Here is an 18,316-nt window from a genome sequence, read left to right on the forward strand (position 1 = left end):
ATTTTATTTATTGTTATTTAAAGTAGTATCATTAATGGGTAAATACACAGTTGTATCTTTTGATTTTGCTATTTCTTTTCTAATCTTGGTAGGGCTTGGAAACTGGTTAGCTATTGGAAGAGAGAATATACATATATAACTTCAAGACTTCCATCCGAATAAATAGTTTAGGAGACAGAAAAGGAATAGGATCACTCCTCACTATCCCATGACCAGGGAAGGTGGTAAGAAAGTGGAAAAGAAAAGGAAAGGAGCTCAATATTGGACTTTATGTTTCAGGGGTTGACAGGACATGCTTGTCCCTACAGATGAACTAGAAGACAGAAAATAAGAGCACAAATTTAATATTATGAATTCTTGATTTCACCCCTTTGAATTACTAAGCATGAATAACCTCTATATGTCAACTGTCAATTCTCCAAACATCACTAATAAACATCATTGACCTAGCAAAGCTAAATTTATTAGAGGAATTGCAATGGGAGAGAACATGAAGAAGAAATACTGAGAAGAATATTTATAAGGTTTTAGGGGATGGAGTTGGCTGGACCACTTAACATCTTGCAGGGTGGGGCACTAGCTAGAACTAGACAAAGTTTATGATGAAATAGTTTTGGATTAGTAGGTACAGTGAAAGGGAAAATCTTGAAGCAAGCCTTACTGAGCAATTAATCTTGCTAAATGAGCTATTTTAGTGGTTTCAATCAGGAGTATTTCCTAGAGCAAGTAACTAAACCAATTTAAAAAAAATATTACTGAACATAAGGACAGGGAAATACGCCTACATTCAGCATGGCTTAGTGTAGTGACACTATGTTGGTGTCACCAGCTACACACATTTCAGAGGGTTAAAGCTTTCAAAATTTATTAATTGGCACTTGGGAATGGCTTAGATTTTATTATAAATTGTTGAAATTAAACATGATACTCTGTGATGGACAATATGCTGGAGCTGACCAAGTATATTTGGAAAATAACCAGTAAGAAGGCTAACTTCCTGATACAATTTATGAAACTATTCTGATTAGAAAATCTGCTTGCTTAAGTTCATAGCTTTCAAAGCAAAATCTTCACATAAGAAAATGTTAAAAATAGCTCTATTATTTCATGTATTTGTTGATTGATTGTACATCATATTCTGAGAAGTGTCTCTTCAGGTCCTTGGACCATTTATTGATTGGTTTATTTATTTATTTATTTATTTTTTGGTGTTTAGCTTTTTGAGTTCTTTATATACCCTAGAGATTAGTGCTTTATCTGATATGTGAGGGGTAAAAATTTGCTCCCAAAATGTAAGCTCTCTATTCACCTCACAGATTGTTTCTTTTGCTGAGAAGAAACTTTTTAGTTTGAGTCCATCTCATTTATTGATTCTTGATTTTAATTCTTGTGCCACAGGAGTCTTATCTTACTAAGGAAGTTGGGGCGTAATCCCACATGATAGAGATTAGGGCCTACTTTTTCTTCTATTAGACACAGGGTCTTTGGTTTTATTCCTAAGTCCTGATCCATTTTGAGTTTGGTTTTGTGCATGGTGAGAGATAGGGGTTTAATTTCATTTTGTTGCATATGGATTTCCAGTTCCCAGCATCATTTGTTGAAGAGGCTATCTTTTCTCCAATACATGTTTTTGGCACCTTTGTCTAATATAAGCAATTAGAGAAATGCAAATCAAAATCACTGTAAGATCTCATCTCACTCCAGTGAGAATGGCAGCTATTATGCATACAAACAACAATAAGTGTTGGTGAGGATGTGGGGAAAAAAGGTACACTCATACACTGCTGGTGGGACTGAAAATTGGTACAGACAATATGGAACGCAGTATGGAGATTTCTTGGAAAAGTAGGAATGGAACCACCATTTGACTCAGCTATCCTTCTCCTAGGTCTATACCCAAAGGACTTAAAAACAGCATACTACAAAGATATAGGCACATCAATGTTTATAATAGCACAATTCACAATAGCTAAACTGTGGAGCCAACCTAGATGCCCTTTAATAGATGAATGGATCAAAAATATGTAGCATATATACACAATGGAATATTACTCAGCAATAAAAGAGAATAAAATCATGTCATCTGCAGGCAAATGGATGGAGTTAGAGAAGATAATCCTAAGTGAAGTTAGCCAACCCCAAAAAACCAAATGTCCAATGTTTTCTTTGATATAAGGAGGTTGATTCATAATGGGATAGGGATAGGGAGCATGGGATGAAAAGACGAACTCTAGATAGGGCAAAGTTGTTGGAAGGGAAGGGGGGCCATGGGGTTATAAATGATGGTGGAATGTGATGAACATTATTATCCAAAGTACATGTATAAAGACATGAATTGGTGTGAATATACTTTGTATACAACTAGAGATATGAAAAATTTTGCTCTATATGTATAATAACAATTGTAATGCATTCTGCTGTCATATGTAAATTTAAAAAAAATAGTTCTATTATTAAAAAATAGAAAGGAAATTCATAGAAAAATCCTAAATTGTTTAAGGAAGCTGGGTTACATCATCAAATACAGAACACCAACTTTCCATTTTAATTGGTAAATTATTTAAAACTAAATGAAAAAAAATCTTCAATACGTTTTAAAGTACTATGTGCCTTTAGAGAAGATTTTAATTTATGAAGAGTTTTAAATATGTTTTTTGTGGATTTAAATTGCCCTTTTCCATTCAGTCTCAAAAGAAATATATCATGTAAACTTAGTCAATGACTCACTTTACATGATTGGTTATGTCTATAATTAAGTCAAAATTTATTTGATACTAAAAATATATACCAGAAATGATAGAAAGATATAAGGAATGAATTATTTTGTAGCAAATTCAAAATTAAAAGTAAACATGAAAGATTAGCTTACTTTCGTAAGTTTTACTTTTCATCTAAATTGCTTAGGGAATCAGCAAATAGCATTATACTAATTTTTACAATCAAAATAAATCCTGTCATTTTGTGGGACAAAATACATCACGTTAAATCACTGGAGATACAAACTTAAATTTACAGAAATAAGAAAAATAATGCATATAATGTAAATATTTGTAATACACATAATACATAATTATGCAAATGACATTGTATAATATCTCTAAAATGGTATTCATAAATGTTTTCTTCAACAGTTTCACATTTTGGTCTATACTTGATTATTGTAATTTTTTTTTTTTAAAGAACAGCTATTCAGATGGTATACAGTGATTCTCATTGTAGGTTTTTTCCTCCTAGAATCATTCTCTAAACATATGCACAACATTTTTTGAACGATGTTTCATGGTCCTTGACCTCTTAATGTTTTCGCATTTTTTAATCAGAAGGATACTTTCTGACATGTAACTACAGTACAGGTAAGAAGTTCAGGACATTTAATATTGGTATTATATTTTTATTTATCCTGCCATTCATTTTCCAACACCATCATATATCTTTTTAATTTCTATTTTTATTTTTAATTTTTTCTCTGTTTGTTTTGGTATTGGGTATTGAACTTACAGGCTCTTTACCACTGAGCTAAATCCCTATCCCATTTATTTTTTTTAAAGATAGAGTGAGAGAGAGAGAGAGAGAGAGGGAGAGAGAGAGAATTTTAATATTTATTTTTTTTAGTTTTTGGCAGACACAACATCTTTGTTTGTATGTGGTGCTGAGGATTGAACCCGGGCCGCACGCATGCCAGGCGAGCGCAATACTGCTTGAGCCACATCCCCAGCCCCCATTTTTCATATTCTATTTTGAGACAGGGTCTCTCTAATTTGCTGAGGTTGGCCTCAAATTACAATCCTCCCACCTCAGCCTACAAAGTTGCTGGGATTACAGGTATATACCCTTGCTAATATTCTTTATAGTACTTTTATCCTCAAGTACAAAATCCAATCCAGATTTATATATTATATTTTATCATGTCTCCTTAATATTCTTTCATCTGTAGCAGTTCCTCAGCCTCTTTGTCTTTTATGACATTGACATTATTGAAGCACACAGGACAATTACTTTATGGCATGTTCCTCAATTTGGGTTTGTCTGCTCTTTCGTTTTGATTTAATTCATGTTATCCATTCTTCTCAGGGTGTCATTTAATGAAACACAAAAAGCAAATTTATTCCTCAGTGATGCTAATTTTGATCACCTGATGCAGATATTGTCCAATTTCTCTAATATATAGCTACTATTTTCCCTCTTTATACAAATAAATAATCTATGGACAGATCTCTTTGTGATTTTAATCCATAGTTCCCTACATTGAATTTACTTTCAATAACTAGTATTACATCTATCTGTAAATGTTTTGTTTGGGCCATTTATAAGTAAGGATTTCATTGGTACATTCATTCATTTTAAAACAGTTTTTTGTTACTGGCCAATATTTTGAGTTGGCCTTACTCAAAATCTTTTCTTTGGTTAACTATTCTATAATCTGTGTCAGTAATCACACAGATTATAGAATAGTTGCAAGTCTCCATTTATACTCATTCTCTTAGTGATCCTTCACAGTCTCTTCCCATCCATTCCTGACTAGCCCAGCATAAACTTTTTCCTCCAAAATTCTAGATCCAATTCAACTGCCAACTCAATATGTCTACTTGAATGTTTAATGAATAATTCAAACAAAAAAATGCTCAAAACTAAATGATGTTCTCTTTCAATGCATGAAGTAGGAAAACTGACATACAGAATACATAAAAACATTCATTTGGGGAAATAAATCAAGAGGAATTACCCAAATAGTAAGCTCTTGAATGCTTTGGTATGATTCTGTATTAAAAATCAGTTGTTGGGGCTAGAGCTGGGGCTATGGCTCAGCGGTAGAATGCTTGCCTCACACATGTGAGGCACTGGGTTCGATCCTTAGCACCACATAAAAATAAATAAAGATATTGTGTCCATCTACAACTAAAAAATAAATTTTAAAAAACTATATTAAAAAATCAGTTGTATGTACTATTTGTAATATTTACATGCTTTTAGTTCATATAACATCCAATATGTGGGATTTTAAAATACTATTTAATCAATACTATTTAATCAATACTATTTCAATCTCAAATTGAAAGCACATTAAGGAATTTTCTCATTGAAAAATGTACTCACTTTACTTTTTTAATGTTAATTATTTTTGAGTTGCAGAATAATTCTCTATTACTTCAGCCCATTCAAACCATTCTCAATGGTTTAAAGATTTGCCATTAACTAAATCTCTTTCTACAGCATCAACACTATTGACCACTAGACATGGCATTTTCTTGGGTATTAATATGCTGTAGTTTCTGGTTCATCTCTTATTTTCCAAAATTGTATGTCTTTTCCAACACCTAGATTTAGCCTTTTGATTTCTGGCTTTCTGTATACTGTCTGTGCCTTTCATTTTCTTGTGGCTTCAAATAACCACTTTTATTTTATTTAAAAAGCAACAACAACTTATTTTTAAACTTAAAGGGCAAATGATGAAATAGTTTTACATTTTATTTTTCTCAAACAAAACACAAAATATGTTACATGTAGGAAAAAGACTTGGAATGAAACTTGGAAAAAGACACTTGGCATTAAAGTCTCAGTCTGATACTATTTGTGCAACTTTTAACTCTTAACTCTTGGAGCTCTAGTTTCTTCATCTGCAAAATTAAATTATTTAGATAATCTTTCTAGGATTTTTTAGTTCACCAGAAATGATAGAAAGATATATAGGAAATAGTTTCTAACCCACACAGCTCTTTATGGCTTTTATTACCATTTTTGTCTCCCATGCAGACATCTGGGGGCGGGATATTTTCTAACCTAATCTATGCAATGTCTTAGGTAAACCATTTCAGAAGGATAGGTAGTGAATATTTGTTAGCCAAAGCAAGTGTTATTTATAGAGATTATATTTTGAATCATCTCCTGATGGACTTGTTTACTACAAAACAGTGTTCATCTACTTTGTATGTTATCAATAAAAATTTTTCTTTTAACGTTCTGATATGCAATTAAGTTTGCTTTAGATTATATTTTTGTCTGCTCAGTTTCTTCTTTGTAATTCATATAGTTTGGCTTAACATAACAGCTCCTATTTTAGCAACTAACTTCACTCAATTTGTCCTAGTAACATCATATCTTCAAGCTAAAACCTAAACCTATGGATTATTTGATAATTTTTAAGGCTCCTCTCTTTATATGTATTATTTTAACAATAATCAGAATAAATCCACAAAAATGAAGTTTAATCCACAGAGAGCATTCTAGTAACTTTAATGTCCAAATAAGACAACACAAATTTACTTTAAGAAAAGATAAAATAATTCAATGAAACAACAGAAATAAGACTTTGGGTTCATGGATTTTTAAAACTGGTCATTTGGGAACGTATTGTTTGATCACTCTCCATATTCTTCAAATGAATCTATGCTCCTGCCACAATTTTAACATGCCAAATATATTTATGTCATTATGCCCTGTTAATGCACATTTTTTTCCTTTTCTTGGAATATCTTCAGGTTGTTTTGTTTGTTCATTCAGATTTAACTATTCTTTTGAGTCCAACTAAAATGTTATACTGCCCCCTGGGCAGAATAAATCATTATTCCTTCCACCTTTACATACTTTCATTATACTTTGCCATTTATTTTCTTCCCGTTACAATTATTACAATTATTTATTTTTGGATTCAGTTCTATTAGCCTATATGCTTTTTGAAGGGAAGAATTCTATATGTGTTTCCTCTGACATTTTCCTTTCTCCAAAATCTAATCCAGTACTTATACTGCCTATTGTATTTGTCCTTTAGAGCACCCTAATCTTTCATTTTCCTATATCCACTCAAATATTCATAATTATGAATATATGTTCCTTTTAATAACTGTTGGCTTTAAAGTATTTTCCTCAGATCTACATATAAATCAATTATTGTTATTATTATTATTAATCCTTATTATTATTATTAATCCTTATTAAATTAAGTAGCAATCAAAGAATATAAAAATAGAAACCTAAAAGTCCCCTTGCATAAGAAATTTAAAACTTATCTTCGAATCTGCTCAACTGGCTCACTTTGAACATAAAAACTATGCAGAATACCTGTCAGGATAAATTAAGTATTCCTGTCGCCTTAAGAGAACTTTATAAACATAGTAAACAGATTACTGCTAAATCACTCTATTTAATAGATTATTTTAAACACAGTGTAAACTATTCTTTGATAAATGACTTTGTCATTCTAAACATAATGCTCAAAATTTTAGTAGTATTTTCTATATGTTTAATAAATGTCAGACCAACTCACACATGAATAAAATATTACTGTAAAAAGTCTCTAAAATGTGGTTGATATGAAGAAGAAATAAATGTGCATATTTTTAGAATTTGTTGCCAAAAATTTTTTCAGGGAAACTAGCAATCTTGGAAATAACCTATATTATCATGCTGTTATTTCATTTCCAAATCTAAAAATCATTCTCTAAGATTGTTACTTGCTGGGGGGCAAGGGGTGGGGTGGTAGCTCAGTGGTAGAGCACTTGCCTAGCATGTACAAGGTCCTGATTTTGATCCCCAGCACCACAGAACAAAAACAACAAAAATTCTATTACTTACAAAAGATCACATTAAATATCTTATGCATTATATACACTACTCTAGTCAAATGTTCTCACCAAAATGTCATAAATAACAGTACTGAATTTTTCCCTACCTGTTAAATTTCTTAGTTTCAATTTAAATGGATACAAATGTACCAGTTTCTCACCATATATGCCACTTCCAGACTATTCTTATATATCTAATATCATGTCCTTTTCATCTTACCCTATCAATATTTAAACTACAGTCTCTTGCGAGAAAAAAAAAATACCCTGCTACCCCAAATTCCATTACCTTATTTCTATCATCTTCTTTCAAGCATGCACAAGCAAGTTAAATGTTTAGATATGTGACATAGAAAAAAAAAAGGATTAGGAAAAGTAAATGTAATCCATAAACCTAAAGGGTAAATTTTTGTACTGTAAAGTAACATTTCAAAAGATGAGACAACTGAAATGTTTAAGAAAAATGGTAGTTCAAAGAGTCATTTTAACCACAGTAAATTAGATCAGACTAAAGAACAAAAATACTGAATGTGATTCATAAAAAAGTTATAGACAAGTGTCTCATTTGACAAAAGGTTTATAATATACTAATTCATGCAGTTCAGCAACACAGGGACATTTTAAAATCCCCTTTATCAGTAAAATATATTCTTGAAACCTCACTATGTTTTTATTTGTTTTTCTAAGGTTTCAAGACCACTATAACAATTTGGGAAATAGATCTTCAAGGTAACTACCCCCTTAGTTTAAAAAAAAAAACAAAACTAAACTAAACCAACACTAATTTTTCCTTCTATGTTCATTTAGCTAAAGATGATAACCAGAAGCACTTTAACTATTGACCCTCATTTGTGATGTATATATCATTTTATAATAAAACATCTAGGAATAAAGTCACCAATAAAGTAGATTCAAACATTAAGTAGCATTTATTCATACTAGTAAGATTTTAACTATTATTTCTTCATACAAGGTAAAATAATCTCTATTTTTCTATCTCATCTCTTGACTTTGCTCCTTTCTCTAGTTTTGATCTCTTTCCTTATTTCCTATGCCTCTGGACTCTGGTTGGTCAGCTGATGCTCTAATCCTCAGTGTGTACTTTGCTTCCCATACTTATATCCCCAATCCCACTTCAATTCCTCAAGTCATGCCTTCTCCAAACTGGTAATGAATAACAATCATACCAGTTGTTCAGATTTGTTCAACAAAAATAGAAATGGATAATTTCATCTCTGTCCCTTCACATATTTACCTATCATTACCTTATCTTCAGTCAGAACCCATACATTTTCCTTCACAGACTATAAAAAATTTTTGCCACTTTCTTCAATAGTCTATTCTCAGTAGATGATATGAACTTATATTTCATAGCTAATCAAGAAATACCACTTCCTGCCACCCTCAGAGTGTAAAAACTTACTATCCAAGACTTATTATCCTGTTTCCTTCTTAGTGATCTAGAGAAAGAGGTGTGCCTCATTCTTTCTAGCACATTATGCCTTTTTAATCATATTCTCCCGAATTGGATAATATTGGTCTATCAATCAGCCTTGCTGACATTTTTCTTCAACCTCTTCTGCTCCGCTACCTCCAATCTATCATCATCCCTAAAGTCTTTCCTAATTTTAAAAAACAAAACAATAATTCAACTTGGCATGCATACCTTCTCTAAGTATCTATTAATAATTTCAACAAAGTAATAAATTGTGACTACTATTCTTTCTATTCAATGAAATTAGTTTTACCTCCATTAGTTTTTTTTCTTCTTTTCTGTCTTCCCTGTACCTTCTCTATCTGCTTGCCCTTAGAAAATGATTTCCTGAGTTTCAGTCTCCATTCTCTTCTTACTCTCTGTCCTCTGAATCCCTTACATTTATATCTGGTTGCCTGTGGAATCTCCAACAGAATGTCCCCATGACATTTCAAGTCAATTGAACATGTCTTACATCTCTCTCTAATCTTAGTAACTTTTATCTTGTGTAGTAATATCAAAATTTATAAAACTAATTAGAAACTGGAGGGTCATTCTAGAATCTGTTTTCTTCATCACTACTTTGGATCTAAGCAATCAGAAATTCTTTAAATTTATTTCACAAATTTCTTTCATCATTTTTATCATCATGAATTATATTTAATTCAAGTTTTTACCATCTTATTGGATTACTATAGATAGGTCGCCTACCCTTAACTTATTTCCATGCTCTCGTCTCAATTTCTTAAATCCCTTCTTTATATAACTATTATAATTAACCTACTGAAAATAAATCAGATGATAACTTCTATTTTCTTACTTAAAAAACTCTTTATTAGCTCTTCAGTCATTTTCTAAGATCTTTTATGATCTGGTTTCTAATTCTGTAATTTCAATCCTCCATCACATACTTACTCCCATAACTGAAAAATGATATGATAGTATATATAATGCATTAAAAAATAATGTTTTGTGTCCCTCTTGAACATAAATCTGTATAATTTAATTCTGTTCATGCAATTTTCTTCTTGGCATAGAACAGCCTTACCTTGACACAAGCCAGATAAATTCTTCTTTCATCTTGAAATACAGCTCTAGTATCTGTTGAAAACTTTATTCTTAACTATTACTCTACAATAATCTCCAACAGGTAAAGCTACTCACTTCTTCCTTTAGGCTATCCCTGTTCTCTATAATTGCTCCTATTACTCTCTATCACATTATATAGTTTACCCATCTAAAATAAAATCTCAGAAGTTATGTTTTTGATAATGGTAATGCATGAATGAGAAATATACTATATTTGACACATGGAGTAATAAATATACCATATTTGACACCAGTAAATAAAAGCATTTTGAAGACAAACAGAAAAAGTTTTTATAAATTTTGAAAAAAATCAATTGGTATTCTTTAATCAGAATTGAATACTATAATATTCAAAGAAAAAAATCACTCTTACAACTCATGGAAAATAGAAAAAAAATCATTCTCTAAAATATACAGTAGTTAAGAGCAAAGTCAGATTTTGTCAAAACAGTGAAATACTGTGTTCAAACACAACTGTATGTGCTTACAAGTTAACTGCTATTATAACTAATACTATTACTATAAACTAGAGTGATAAGGATGGATTAAAAATTGTTCCAGATCATAGGTACTTTTGGTCTCAGAATTTACAGATTCCAAAAAACTTTCTTGGAATTTTCTAAAAACAACAACAACAACAACAACAACAACAAAAAACATTTAATAGTAATTGCTTATTATATTAGTAAATGTAAAAAATAATAACTACCTTTTGTACTTCCTAAGTAACTAATTGATAATGGTTGATTCCTTAATGGAAATCCTTCCATCACCAAGAAATTCTGTTAAAGACACTTACCATCTTCTACTAGCTGAAAGTTCCTTTGTTACCACACATTAAAATAGATGCATCAAATGTTTAACACAGCAAAACACAAGGTATGTCTTCTCTAAAAAAATGATCAAGTATAAGATTGTTCAAAAAAATCTGCTTTACCTTCAGGGGCATCTGCATCACATCTCTTTGGCACAGAAATGGTTGTATTGCCTTTAGTATCATTAGAAGTTACATTGCTCTGAAAGATGAATATATAGTTAAAGTGAAAATATTATATTATTAACTATACCTGGATTTTAAAAAGTAATCATAGTTTGAACTTTATACTCTTTTCCATTAATTACATCTATTTGATATTCTAAATGGCAAATTTAATGCAAATTTCAATTAGAAGAAAGAGAATTATGGTAAATTTAATATCTGATCTTTTTGCAGTAATTTTTTTAGGTCCTGTATTAAACAACAGAGCTGCTTCCCAGAACAAACATAAAGTCATTAATAAACTTCTAGTTTAAATAGGGCATCTAAAAAGAAACAGAGTACTTAATTTTAGACTTGTGAAGCAGGCAAAGAATGTCTTTTGTCCTCACAAAACATAACTTTCCTTCCTTCTTTCCTAGAGAAATGCTTACTAAGCCTGACTTAGTAGACTACATACAGGGGAAAAGGCAGAAAGAGAATAAAATGTCATTAAGAAGTTAAAAAAAAAAATGGTTCAGTGATCTAACACAGTGGATGTCAAATAAAGGTGGTTCATGTACTTCCATTATGATCTAAGCCTTTTCTGATTCACCTAGATTATTACTTAAAAATTTTCAATGAACTAACTAGCTTTTTAATATTTAGCAATATTAAAGATGTTATCAACTGAGGGTTTGATGTGCTATGATTTTTTTCATTTCTAATTACATGTTAAACTAAAGAAAGAATGTAGGAAGTACAGTATAAAAAAAGGAGTAATCTGGGCAATACAGGTTAGCAATGCAAGACTCCATTAAAGCAATGCTTGAAATAGGCTCTGAAACACAAATATGATTTGAACTGTTAGGAAATAGAGCAAGAAAGTAATTTAGGACAAAGAAAAAAACTAAACAAAGGTTGAATCAGTTATTGTAAAAATATTTAAATGTCAAAAAATCTAAACTTGCTGTCTAATTAAAACTTTTAGGAGATCAACATCATCAAGAAGTCAGATATCAGGATACCCATCATTTTGAAAGAAAGTCAAGTAATTTACAAATAAAATATTCAGACAGCCTTTCCTGTGGGATTCATAGAATCAATAAACAGAAATCCTGTGCTCACCAAACTTTTGAGGGGAAGTCGTATAATTAAAATTACTTAAAAGTGCTAAGATAATGCTCAGGAACTTAGTACCTAACAAGATCCATTTAAGAAACAATGAAAATGAAATTCTGTGGGTTATTAAAAAGAAAGTATAAACCAAATCTAAATATACTCAAAATTGACTGAAAAACCAGCTTTAGCAATATTAAATTTAATCTGGTGAGTTAATATGCTAGCCCTCAAAACTAAAATTTGCCTTAAAGATCACTGTCTATAAAATATAAAAATAATCAAGTTCACTTACCTCTATTAAGTAATTTTGGCTTCCATACATAACATACTGGGGAGCAAGACTATAAATCATGTAGCTAGTATGAAGAACAATTAGCAGAAGTATCATACACAGAAATAAAAGTGCTTGAGGCCTGGTTCTACCTCTTCTGATTTTATATAACTGGAAAGAAAAAAAGACAGTGACAAAATTTCAGCTATATATTTTACTTGTAAAGCATTAAGTACTGCTCTTACATTATTGAGAATAATTTACACAGTTCAGTCAACTATTTCTTTGTTCCAAAATAAATACTGAAAAGTCTTAGCCATTGCAAATAATTAGAAGAATGAAAAAGATAATTCAATAACGAAAAAGATAATTCAATAACGGCAGAGCATTTATATCCAAAGGATCCTATAAATGATCCATTAAAAACTAAAGACCTACAGAATTTATCAGTGTTCATGTGACTAGCTTGCAGACAAACCTTCTTCACTTACCATACAATAGCATCTGTTAGAAGTACATAGACCTAAGAATTGTGAACTACCTCCCTTTCTATCTAAAGATCAAAAGTATGAATTAAAATTCTAGGTATTAGTAAATTTTTATGGTTTTATATATGTATTATTTTACATACTACTGTAGAAAAACATGTCTCATTTATAAGTATTCATTTCTATGAAATACTCATGACATCCTCATATCATATTCTGCTACAAAATGTAGTCTATGATAATTTATGACAATCTGATTACATTTTCACATGTATCCAAACTAAAGGGAAATTAAATATATGATAACCTTCATAATAAGAAGTCTTGCATTAGTTAAAATCACTAATGAACTGGGTTTTCTTTTACTCATAGCTGCAAGTAGTATCTACCTGCATCAGCTTCCTTTTAAAATTCTCAAATTATTTCAAAATGAGTGTAAGAAGAAATAACAAATCACGTACAGTTGTCCTTCATGAGTATCTATGGGGGACTGGTTCTAAGACAAACTATGATATCAAAATCTACAGATGCTCAAGTCCCTTATGTAAAATGGAAAAATATTTGCATATAACTTCTGTATATCTTCCCATATACTTTAAATCACTTCTAGATTATTTATAATAACTAATATAATGCACACATTGCAAAAATAGTTGTTATGCTATATTATTTAGGGAAAATAACATTAAAAAGTCTGCAAATATTGTATAGATGCAATTTTTTAAAATTTTTTAAACATTTTCTGCCCATAGTTGATTAAATCAACAAGGGCTTTTAATACAGAGGGCTGACAGTAATAATCTATAACTCCTAACAGGAAAGGCAATCTTTTGAGCATCCGTATGTTTCCATGCAGCAAAACACCAAGGAAAACAATGTATCTTCTAGACAAGGTTTTCTTAACCTCGGCACTGTTAACATTTGGGCAGGATTAGTCTGTGTGCTATTTACTACAAGATGTTTAGCAGCATGTCTGGGCCATATCCAAAGATGACGGTAAAACTCCCTAGCTTCTAACAACTAAAAACATTTCTAGATATTGTCAAATATCTCCAGGAGAAGGGGGACAAAATGGCTTGTGTTTAAGAAGTACTGCTCTAGACACAAAAACACTTATATGTTAACATGAAGTGAGAAAGTTTAATATTACCATTACTCTTAGTATCAAGATACAACTCATATATTTTAAATGTAATTTGTAAAAATGGAGATCATGTATAAAATAATGAGAAAAACATCAAAATAATAATGCAATATATACTTACTCTAATCCAAAAGAACCATATGCCAATATTTCTAATTCCTGCCATTGAAGTAAAAATAAAGTACATAATGATAATTGTTATAAGAATATAATCAAGAGGGAAAACCTAGAAAAAGATAAAATCAAATTTAATATACAAACTATGAAATCTCTAGAAGTCATATAAAATTAACTGAAAACTTAATTATTTTATTTGAGAAATATTTAAAATGTCAACTCTGATTTAGATTAGGTTACTACAATACCATTAAAACACAAAAATTCTCAAAGATACAAAGTATTACTAAGTTATTTAGTATGATTATCCTAAGAAAAATACTAAAAAAATTAAGCATCAAATTACATTTATATACTTAAAAGAATTTATTAAAAATTAAAAACAAAAATTATTTGGAAAAGTTCACCTTACATAATGTACCCCAAATCAAATTATGTTCAACTAAAACTTTAGCAATATATTGATAAAATAGTCTTTAAAACAACACTCTAATGTTGAAATTATATGCAAATAAAAAGTCAAGTTAGCAGAGAACATAAGTATGTTAAAGTATTAACAAATTTTCAGAATACTAATTTTAAATTTAAGAGTATCAGAATGTTTGCTGGAACATAAAATAACTTGATGCTATACTTACTGTTTGTAGTAAAGGCAAAAGCATATTCAGTGGATTACTCAGGTTAGCTCCAAAGATTATGAAACCAGAATCTATTCCAGCTGAATGAAGAGCTTTATCTAAACTAAAACAAAGAAAAAAAATCATAAAGAAGATAATTGTGTTTTACTATCACATTTTTAACTGATCTAGAAAGAATATCTTATAATTTAAACATGAAAATTCAGCTGAGTCAAAGAAAAACATGGAAAACAAATTAACCTTCACTTAAATATCTCACAGATATTGTTCAACTGATACAGAATAAAGAAATAATGTCTATTATTGAAACTTTCAGTTATTCTTTGAGTTATTACTGTAGAATATTTCATGTCAAAATAGCTATTTTAGATGAACAGGCTACACTAATGGAGTTTAACACCAAAAATCTAAATCACAGAATTTGTATAAGTGCTTTAAAAAATGTGTGTACCTGATGAAATATTACTCAGCCATAAAAGAAGAATCAAATGATGGCATTTCCAGGTAAATGAATGGAACTGGAGACTATCATGCTCAGTTAAAAAAAAAAAAAAAAAAAAGACAGTCCCCAAAAATCAAAGGCTGAATATTCTTTCTGATATGCAGATAATAACACACAATTAGTCGGGGGAAGGAAGAAAAAAAGTTCACTGGATTAGACAAAGGAGAATAAAGGGAAGGGAGGGGGGACAGAATAAGGAAGACAGTAGAATGAATTGAATATAACTTTCCTATGTTCATATATGAATAAATGATCAGTGTAACTACACATCATGTTCAACCAAAAGAATGGGATCCTTATTAGAATAAGTTATACTCCATGTATATATGTCAAAATACATTCTACTGTCATGTATATCTAAAAAGAACAAATAAAAAAATGTGTGTATTGTACTTACTTTGACAGGAAAAGAGAAATTACAAACAGCAATGCAACTAAGATGAAAAATATTCCCCACATGATCTAAAAGCAAAGATATATTCATTACAATATAGTTTACTAGTTACACATTTTTCTTCTATCAGATTCCAGCTCCTATATTTGACACCTAGGTGAAAACTAAAGATAAATATATAAAATATGTTACTTCCTAATTGTCTGTTAATAAGAAATAGCTAGTGACACAAGGCAGTATACCTGCCAGACTCTGTAGTAAAGAAACATGACATAGAAGTATATCAAGTTAAAATTCCCTTCGCTTGATTTCCATTTTGGCAAAAAAGTAAAAAACACAATATATCCTTAGCTATCTTCCCAATCTTATAGGAACCAGAGTTAAATTGTTTAATTGGTTACTTAAAAGAACACAGAATAAACGTTAAAAAAATGTGATCCTGCAATCTGTACACGAGGAAAAATAAGAATTCATACCCCATTAGAATCAAATGTATGATATGTCAAGATCATTGTAATGTTTTGAGCAACTAATAAAAAAAGTTAAAAAAAAGATAAATACTTTATAAAGACCAAGGAAACTAAGTATATTTAAATATAAGAACTCAAGTTAGTACTTATGGAATCATTTCAGAGATGATCATGTTGGGTTAACCTTGAACACATATTAATGTATATTCTAGCAATCTTGTCAATTTTGAAATAAAAACTAAGTTACAAAGGTGACACAGTAAAAACAGAAGAGTAAGAACCTCTGAAAATTTCCTCCTCCATAAAAGCACTAAGAAAACTGGCATAAATAATCAGAATCAACATTTTCAACATTCTGGAAATTAACCAAAGGTTTGCAGCAATATAGGAGCATTTACTCAAGAAAAATGGCCGAATCTCAGAATCTAGAGCATTATGACATTCTAACTTGCTCTACTCCCAATTCTGTTACTCTATCGCTACGGCAGCCTTGAAAAATAGCCATAAAATTCAGCATCCTAGAAATCAAATAAGGAAGCAAAAAGGGCTGACACTTTTTACAGTCTCACTCCCAAAGAACTGTCATTATTTGGCCTGTCTGTGTTTCTCTAGAAGCCCCCACTTGCAAGGCTGTTTGTATTTGACCTAAACTGGTGTTCACATGAGGCTAAAAGCCTTTTCAAAGGAGTGTTGGCCAAAAAAATTTGCAAGCAATCTATGAACTTCATGATCTCAAAGCCAGTGGACAAAAGAAAAATTAAACTAACCAAAAAGATTAAAACAAAAGCCTAGGAAATGAGATATCAATAAGGGTTTTAAAAAGTTCTGATGTATCTCTAAGAATCTAGAAGGTCTTGTGTATGCTCAGGGCTCTGTGCATGACCAGGAAAGATCTGAGGACTAAAATCTACCTCTGACAAGCACTGAGTACAAGGAGGAAGTGAAGGCTAAGGTTGAGTTGGAAAGTGTCTCCCTGGGTGTTGAAGTAGTGTACTAACACACACGAAAATCTCTGTTAAAGACTGAGAGACTTATTGATTGCAGGTGTTTACGAAAATCTATATCTAATCATTAACAAACCAACTGAGCAGGGACTATAGTGGTCACATAAAAAAAAAATAGAGACTTTACACAGTCCAGAGAAGTCACTAAACAAATAATGATAGAAAGGATAGTAACAATAAACCCTTGGGAACAAGGAGAAATCTGATTTCTAGAGTTATCATATTATTTAACACTTTCTAAGTGTTAACAACAAAAACAATGAAGTATTGGTAACCAAAAGTGCATGGATTCGGGGACAATTGACAGACATTTTTTAGGAAACCCAGACATTAGATTTACGAGGCAAAAACTTTAAGTATGCTTTAAAATAATATATTCAGAAAACTCTAAAAAGCCATATCTTAAAATGAAGTGTCAGCAATAAAGAATACCAATAAAGATATTTTTAAAAACACTAACAAAGAGAGTGAACTGAAATTTTGGAAATGGAAAATGATAACTGAATAAAAAAGTTCTTTAGAAGAACTGACCAGCTGATTTGAGCATCAGAAGAGTTAGCAATTTGAAGAGAAATCAACCGAGAGTACATAAGGAAGGAACAATGAAGTGAACAGAGTCTTAGAGAGATGTTGAACATCATCAGCAAACCAACACAAACATAGGATTCAAAGAAAGAGGAAAGGAAACAAATGGAAAAAAACTTTGAATATTGTAGACAACCAAAATATCCACTAACAGATTAATGGATAAACAAATTGTGATACAGACACATATCAGAATACCACTAACTAATAACACAATGGAATGACCACCAAAAGAAAAGAAGTACTGTGAATGAATCTAAAAACTACTGTGCTGTGCCAAAGATACTAGACAAAAAGTTTTATATCCCATGATTCCATTTATATGAAATTCTAAAATGCATAAAACTAAACTCTAATGACAGAAAGGGCATCAGTGGTTACCTGGAGTCTGAGCTCAAGGAGCAAGAGAAGGTAGAATTTGGGGGTGATGGGAATGTTCTATATATCTATACATTTATATTTGGCAAAATCAATCTGTATACTTAATAAAGTTGATTCTAAAAT

The 18,316-nt window shown here is 30.7% G+C and overlaps 1 protein-coding gene across 3 annotated transcripts in view; it reads right to left on the reverse strand.

Annotated features, from left to right (window-relative positions):
• Positions 1-18,316, reverse strand: part of LMBRD1 (LMBR1 domain containing 1) — a 102,907-nt gene that overhangs the window by 16,759 nt on the left and 67,832 nt on the right. For all 3 annotated transcript variants that reach the window (XM_081293834.1, XM_081293832.1, XM_081293833.1), the window contains exons 10-14: positions 15,757-15,821; positions 14,858-14,960; positions 14,224-14,328; positions 12,492-12,641; positions 11,060-11,138 (exon numbers count right to left, since the gene is read on the reverse strand). In XM_081293834.1, coding sequence (XP_081149960.1) covers positions 11,060-11,138; positions 12,492-12,641; positions 14,224-14,328; positions 14,858-14,960; positions 15,757-15,821 — 502 coding nt within the window. The remainder of the gene's footprint in view (positions 1-11,059; positions 11,139-12,491; positions 12,642-14,223; positions 14,329-14,857; positions 14,961-15,756; positions 15,822-18,316) is intronic.

Source organism: Spermophilus citellus (assembly GCF_964194105.1).
Source record: "Spermophilus citellus genome assembly, chromosome: 5".
NCBI lineage: Eukaryota > Metazoa > Chordata > Mammalia > Rodentia > Sciuridae > Spermophilus > Spermophilus citellus.